At 36.8% G+C, this 8,181-nt stretch overlaps 1 protein-coding gene across 1 annotated transcript; it reads left to right on the top strand.

Annotated features, from left to right (window-relative positions):
• Positions 1-7,048: 7,048 nt before the first annotated feature.
• On the top strand, positions 7,049-7,709 carry LOC127108476 (histone H3.2). Its single transcript, XM_051045947.1, has one exon. The coding sequence runs from the start codon at positions 7,118-7,120 to the stop codon at positions 7,526-7,528; it is 411 nt and encodes a 136-aa protein (XP_050901904.1). The 5' UTR covers positions 7,049-7,117; the 3' UTR covers positions 7,529-7,709.
• Positions 7,710-8,181: the final 472 nt, after the last annotated feature.

Here is an 8,181-nt window from a genome sequence, read left to right as displayed (position 1 = left end):
TAAGTATCAACATGCAAAAATCCAGATCAATTCAAGTTCAATAGGCATGGCAAAGAAATTCCACAAGTTGGACAAGAAATGGTGTGACATACATTGTCACACCTCCAAAGATCAGGTCATATCTCACAATCCAGAAATGCAAAAATAGCAAACTATATACCAAAATGACCAGGAATGAGTCTAGATTATGCATGTAAAATCTCAAGAATTTTGGATCAAGCATCATGATTTCACAAATGAAATGGCAAGCTATGTGCAAGAAATGACATGTGAGAACAAACCCTAGGCAATTATTTTTTCCAGCCGTGCACAAATTCATTAAAAATCAACAAAAAATAGAAGACATTGCAAGGATCATGGTGGAAAAAATCTCATGTGATTTGGATTATTATTGAGAGAGTTATGATTTTTTAATATGAGGAAAAAATAAAAAAAGTGAAAGGAAGCATGTTAACATGGAAGCACAATTGAAAATAAATGCCAAAAAGCAAATATGAAGAAACGCTGGAATCCGGATTCGAACTGCGTGCGTTTTCAAATAGGGCGCCACTTAAGTGAAAGGCTGTGTTTCACTTAAGTGCGTGGCATGATGCTATTGGACGCATGGCTCACAAACAGAAAATTCATGCAAAACAAAGGCCAGGCAAGATCTACACACGATCTGGAAACGAAACCTAAGCATTCATCATCATCTTCATCGTGTTCATCATCATCATGAACTTTTGGTCACAGAAATTTATGAAACTTATATCAATCGAACCAGCATTCATCATACATCACTAATCTAGCATTGATTTGTCCTAATTCTACGCATGGCAAAAGAATCGATCCAAAGAAGTTTCAGCATCCAAGATTCAAATCCACATATCTTGCTCAAAACTTAATGAAATTACACGATCTAAATTGCAGAATGATCTACATGCTAGGATCTACAAGAACCACATGATAATTGCAAGAATTGAGAGTATCGAGTTCCAACCTCTTTGAAGATGCAGAACTTGATTCGTGTGTTTCAAGGCTCCAATTATGAAAACAGATGCTCAATGATGAAGAGGAAGATGAATGAATGATGTACTTTAGCTCAACAATGCTCAGATTCGAAGAAAACTCCAAATGCCATGTGAATGCTCAAGTTTCAACAGCTGCAAATCTTCAAGAATTCTCCAATCTTTGCTTCAACAGATCTTCAATACTTCCTGCAGATGATGATTAGCATAAGAACAAGCAAAAGGAATGGTGAAATTCGATGAAAAAAGTTGAAAAAGTTTGAGAGGATTTGAGATGAAAATGAGTTTGGATCTGAAATTGTGAATTGTTCTTGTAGAATTCTGTTATGATTAGTGCTTTATACCACCTGTTAATCCAACTAGTTAAACATGATTAGCAAAATGAAAATGGATTAAGTGAAATAAGCATGTTATGCCAAAATGTCAAAACCACCCTTATGATCATGTGTCAATGGAACAGTGCGAAATTCAGTTGCAGCAAGTCCAAAATCCTGTTTTAAGGCAATTGGCATTGGTTTGGAGTGAAAATTGTGCATACTTTTCAAAATCACCTTTTTTCCCACCAAAATTCAAATGAAGTCACTTGAAAAATGCACTTTTTGTATGATGATTTTTGATGAAATGTAATGAATGATTATGATAGTTCATGTCAAATGGAGATTGTAGCAAGAAACCCCACTCAATTTGGCCAAATGGTGTGAAAGTTATCCCACTTTGAAGTTCAAAATTTCTTGACAATGATTTGATCATAACTTGCCAACCACACATGAGAAATGGATGTTCTTGGACTTTTTGGAAAGGTGAGAGCAAGATCTTCAACTTTTATGTTGGACAAAATTTGATTTGAAGCTTTCTTGATGATGTAAAGTTGAGGAGAAGACCTTTCCATTTTTGGCAGTTGGAAATTACAGGTCACTTACTATTTTTGGAAACTTTTCATCTGACCTCACATTCTTCAATGATGATCTTTGAAATGTCAAATGAGACTTGTATGGACATGAATGAGACCTTTCTAACCATCTCACACCTTCAAATCCCTGATTTTATGCACAGTTGACCACAATTGACTTTGCTAGGGTTTCAGTTGATTGAGCCATGATCTGATGAACTTCAAGCCTCTACCACTTGAGATCTTGACTCCAAATGATATTACAATTCATATGAACTCTTGATGACTGATCATGGTGCCCAAATTCTCAAGAATGGCCACCATCTATGGCTCAATGAATGATTTTGACTGTCTTGACCTAGTGTTGCTTCATCTGCAAGTAACAAGGTTAGATGACAATATTTTTGTACTTTTGGTTAGTAAACAAATGAAAAGCAATGATATACAAATGCTAGACATGCTTGGTGATCAAGAACCACATTCACAAGATGACCCACCCACAGGGAAGGAGGCAAGGTGCACAATGATCCTTGAGGCAATGATATGATGCCATGAGGGATCTTAGGGACAAAATTGGGGTCTTACAACATAGTGCATGATCAACTTTATAGTAATGAGAGAAAACTTGTTTCGCTTCAAACAAAATTCCAAGAAATCCCAAATAACATGATCATATGCCTTTTCAAGATCTATTTTAAACACCATGTCAGAATTTTTTTCTTTTTAGATCTGCGCATAAAATGAATTGCTTCTTGGAGGATAATAACATTATCAGTTATCCCTTTACCAAGCAAAAACTACTCTGGAAGGGTCCAACTATTTGATTTAAATAATGACGCAATTTGTTAACCTTAATATTTGTAATAAGCTTGTAAATATAGTTACACAAGCTAATGTGCCTGAATTCCTTAAAATTTTGGGGGCAATATACCTTAAAAATTAATGCGATAAGAGTCTAAAAAAGATAGGAGTGAAAGTTACATGTACAAAAGCATCTGATACAAGTTGGACAACACCATCTCCAACTATATGTCAAAATTTTTTAAAGAAAATACCATGGAATCCATCAGGGCCAGACGCCTTAAAAGGGTGCATTTGATTCAACACATAAGTAAATTCTCCCTCATCACCTTCTAAGTCAAAGAGTGTTGGGCTTCTTCAGTAAAGATCAAAGACATAGTCGAGTCACCCATATAGCGATGAGTATATGAGGTGTAGGGTAGAAGAAAACATTAAAAAAAGTTAGTGCTTCTACCCTGAGCATAGTATCATCATTGCACCAAACACCATTGGGAAGATGAAGGCCATGGACTTTATTTCTCTTTCGCCTGATTACTATCTTGGTATGAAAAGATTTGGTGTTCCGATTTCCCAATTTAAAATCCAATCATATATATCCTTTTGGTACCAATGAATTTCCTCTTGTGCAAGGATCTCATCATACTCCCGTTGAAGCTCTTGTTGGAGATAAAATAGTCTCGACGAATCTACTATCTCCAAAGAGTGTTGGATACCCATGAATCTTTTCTCTATGTCGTGCTTCCGTTTGTTGATATTGCCAAAAATTTCCTTATTGAAAAGGATAGAATCGTGTTGCACATTTTGGAGACAAGTTACAATGCCATATGGGGATTTCTCCTAAGAAGTATGGACTATATTGGAGTATTTCGAGTGAGTGAGCCATGCTACTTCAAACCTAAAAGTACGTAATTTGTGGTCTTGAAGAGGAATGCCACACCTAAGGAGAACGAGGTTGTGATCATACTGAAATTTACACAACATGTCAACATATGCATCATGGAAAGCCATGCGCCAAACAACGTCAAGCATGGCTCTATCCATCTTGCGATAGGCCATTTAATTACCAACACAAGGCCCACTCTAAGTGAATTTTCCACTCGTCATGTCAACTTCAACTAAGTTGCATTTATCAATGACATTCAATAAAACAATTGCCTTAGAATAATTAAAATTACCTCATCTTTGTTCAATTAGATGAATGATGTCGTTAAAGTCTCCAATCAGAAACCAACGACAATAAACAATGTTCCTCCGGTCAATGAGGTTGAGCCACAAGTTAATACGAGAAATGTACACATGACTAGCATAAATTTTAGTTACATACCAATAGGAAGTTTCCAATGATAGCTTGATAGTGATTGTATTTATAAAGACATCATGCACGATAGTTACAACGTGACTACAATTATGCTTTAACACAAAGTGCCTTCAAATGACCACACACATCCACGTAATGAATACTCATATATCTAGCTCTATCCTATAAGGATTTGGTTTTATGAAAATCAATGTGTGTTTCCATAATAATTAAAAATGTTGGAGAGTGTTTTCTAATCAAATCCATCATACGTATTTTATCTTTATTATTATAGGCTCCCCATATATTCCAGGAGAGCACGATGACTTCTTTGAAACCTAACATAACTAGTCAAGTTCATGGAGAAGTCCCAGACACAAGATAATTTACGTAGCTGACTCCCATTCAATGGGAAATTCACACAACTTCCTCTTCTTGAGTAATACCCTCATCCATAACGCATTAGTTATTTCCATCTTCTTGATTTACTGTCGGCTCAAAAAGTGGAACATTGTATCTTGTGATGGTCTCTAAATCTAAATTTGCTATGGGCATAATGGAGGTGTATTTAGATGTGCTACACACACCCTTTTATGTTGGGCATGTATTAAAAGTTTGCCCAATTTTATCCGAATGCTCACTAATAGAAAGATGTGGTTCTAAAATGGCAGACTTGTTCTCGGCGCGTGGGTCCCTTCCACATGCAAGCTGACGCACGTATGGGGTGAGTAGGCTCTTATCAAATCTCTGTTTCTTAGAAACAATATCAAGTTGATTTGGTCCACCAGTTTTGATGTCAGTGCTTATTCTTTTTAAGGAAACATCAATCCCCTTGAATTTAGAACTCTCTGAATCTCTAGGCGCATTATTGGATAAAAAATCCTCTTGACCATAACTCACTCTTTTGTTGCATTTTTTCCTCTATCCCACCAGCCAATCATCGTGAACTGCATTTATTCTCTAGATTCTTTTGCTACAATTTTGGCGCTATCATCGTCCACATCCTGATGCAGTTTCGTAAGTCTTTGCTCATGGATAACATTGTTTTCCGGCAGACCTATTGGTTGTGTTACTGTAGGAATGTATGGTTGCGTCAGATTATATGGTGTTTTCTTGCAATCACGAGTGTGATGTCTATAACAACCATAACTGGAAAAAAATAATGTGAAGACCTTCATACTGGACGTTGCACCAATGACCATTAACATCAACCTTTCTGACAACTAGCAAGGTCAAATCAATCTCCACACAAATTCTCACAAACCTTCCCCTTTCTGCATTCAAAGTGTTAGTATTTTCCTTAACAAGAGTATCCACAATAGATGCCAAACCAAGAAGGACGTTTTCATCATAATACAATAAGTTAAGCCCTGAAAATCAAATCCAAACCAAAGTCTTCTCCATCTTTGCGAGAGGAGATTCAAAGTCTGAAGTCCATCGAGTCACTGCCAAATAATGGTCAAACAACATCCACGAGCCTTCTGACACAATTTTGTCCCTATTTGCGAGTAGTACGCACCTGACCATAAAGAAACCATTGTCAACGTCCATGATCTCAAAGCCTCTGATAAGTTTCCACATATTCTTAAACCTATCATTCATCAAATGATAGCTCACGTTCTTTCCAATGAGTTTAATGACTAACGTCTCCCGCTAAGAATGACACATTTCCTAAAAAACCTTCTCATCCATCATGACCTTTGGTAACAATCAGTTTCGTCATTCAAAAGAGACTTTTATAAGCTATGAAACGACATAGACTCCGACACGAACACCGTGACACGACACAGACTCAGCCACTGATATATCAAAAACCCTAAGACATCGTAAGTGCTATATATGTCATAATATTTGAGTTTCATTTAATCATCAAAAATCAAAAGCGTTAAAAATATTTTAACCAAAAATAATATCTTTAATTCTTCATCGACAACATAACTTTAATATATGTTTAAAACTCTTTTAATCGTGCATGACATTTGTCTAGAAAATGTATAAATGTGTTGAGTAAAAGAAAAACAATTTTTTTTAAAAGAAAACTTGTTTGAATTATCAGACTACATGTTATATGAGTGTTATAAATATCAGACATCGGTTCAAAATGTGTCGAACTATGACAATTGTCTGACTTTTTTGACACTTATTTGACTTTTCTGACACGTGACGTACATTTGTGTGACATACAAATGTCAGACATCGTGACACGCCAACTTCTAAAAATCTCCGTAATTCATAGTTCATAGATCTCTTTTCAACCCGATCCACTCTTTCTTTCACAATAGTGACTCCTTAGCCAATAAATAAATATTCGAAAGAACAATTTAAAAAAGACTTATATACATGTTAATCAAACTTTCATGCAAAAACTTATCCATTATGCAAAAGCTGCTCATATTAATGTGACTAGAAAAAGTTCTCTCTATAGAAAACTAGGGGTGGCAAAACGAGCTCGGCCCGCGGGGCATGCCCGTTTTGCCCGCACTTTTGTGCGGGGCGGGCCAAGGATTTAGGCCCTCACCCTCAAATGTATCCGTCCCGTCCCGCCCCGTTTTTTTCGCGGGCTTTTGCGGGCACGTGTATTTACATAAATTTTTGTATTTTTAGGCTTAAATAGTGTAGTGCCCGCGGGCTTTCCCCGCCCCGCCCTCACTTTTTTGCGGGGCGGGTCTAAGTTTTAGGTCCACATTCTCAACTATGACCGCCCCGCCCCGCCCCGTTTTTTTGCGGGCTTTTGCGGGACGGGCCTAAATGGGGCGGGCATGCCCGTTTGCCACCCCTATAGAAAACTAAGTATGTTACCGTCTTTTTAATTTTTTTTCCAAAAATATATAACAGTTTAAAAACAATTTGAATAAAATAATGCTACGTTGTAAAAAAATAAATAAAAAAAATAATTGTAGTACTAGGCAGTTTCACAAGCCACGGATCGCGATCCTAAAACCTTCCCGCAGACACTTTCAACCGTAGATATCCTTCTTATCGACGATCACGATCTTCCCAAATCTTCTCAAAAGTTTTACAATTCCCGCATTTTATTCATTCTTCTCCTACCTCTTATATATTACCAAACAAACCATTCTCTGTAATCACTCTTCAAAGTAACTATCAAACAATCTGTTCGAAATGGCGCGTACAAAACAAACCGCACGCAAATCCACCGGAGGAAAAGCTCCACGGAAGCAACTAGCAACAAAAGCCGCTCGGAAATCCGCTCCGGCGACCGGCGGAGTGAAGAAGCCACACAGATTTCGTCCAGGAACAGTCGCTTTGAGAGAGATCAGGAAGTATCAGAAGAGCACTGAGCTTCTCATAAGGAAGCTTCCGTTTCAAAGATTGGTTAGAGAAATCGCGCAAGATTTCAAAACGGATCTGCGTTTTCAAAGCAGTGCTGTTTCTGCTCTTCAAGAAGCTGCTGAAGCTTATCTTGTTGGTTTGTTTGAGGATACGAATCTTTGCGCTATTCATGCTAAGAGAGTTACTATTATGCCTAAGGATATTCAACTTGCTCGCAGAATCAGAGGCGAGAGAGCTTAGAATAGCTTTATAGGTTTACGTTGTGAAGTTGATGCTCTTTTAGGGTTTGCTTTATTTGTATTGGTATGTGTTTAGGTTAATTTTTCACCGTTGTTTGGGTTTGATTTTTTCACATTCACATCTAGTATTGTTAATCTTGAGTTTCAATGAATCATATTTCAAACCTATTCATAGTTTTTCACTTTGATTTTTTGAGCATGTTCCTTATTTACATTTATTGATGAAAAGTTCAGAACTAAAGCAGTTTTCCACTTTTGATGTTTGGCTCTTATAAATCAAGCTTGCTACTTAGTTACATTTATTGATGAATAGAATAAAATAACGTGAACTTATCCACTTCACTGCACAAATGATGCATCTTAGGAATTCCATATAATGGTTAGGATTCAATACCTGAAATATTGTGTTTTGCAATCTGATATTGGTATTGAACTTATCAGCACATCTTTTTATACTCCGATGCAAGATGGACTTGTGGAAAGAGAGAATACATAACTTCTAGAAGTTCTCTGCGCCTCTCTTCTCTTTTCCTTGGGATAAACATGCGTCACTTACTGGGAGTGAAGCAATAAAATTAGCTGTTTATCTTAATAATCAGACTACATCACGAATCATAAACTTTGAGTATCCTATGCAAAATACAATTTCTTTAC

The sequence above is a fragment of the Lathyrus oleraceus genome, chromosome 7 (genome assembly GCF_024323335.1).
Source record: "Lathyrus oleraceus cultivar Zhongwan6 chromosome 7, CAAS_Psat_ZW6_1.0, whole genome shotgun sequence".
NCBI lineage: Eukaryota > Viridiplantae > Streptophyta > Magnoliopsida > Fabales > Fabaceae > Lathyrus > Lathyrus oleraceus.
Note: the sequence above shows the minus strand (reverse complement) of the source record. Positions and strands in the feature narration are given on the sequence as shown.

Coding starts and splice junctions, on each gene's coding strand:
- LOC127108476 (XM_051045947.1), top strand. CDS start 7,118: ATGGCGCGTACAAAACAAACCGCACGCAAATCCACCGGAGGAAAAGCT.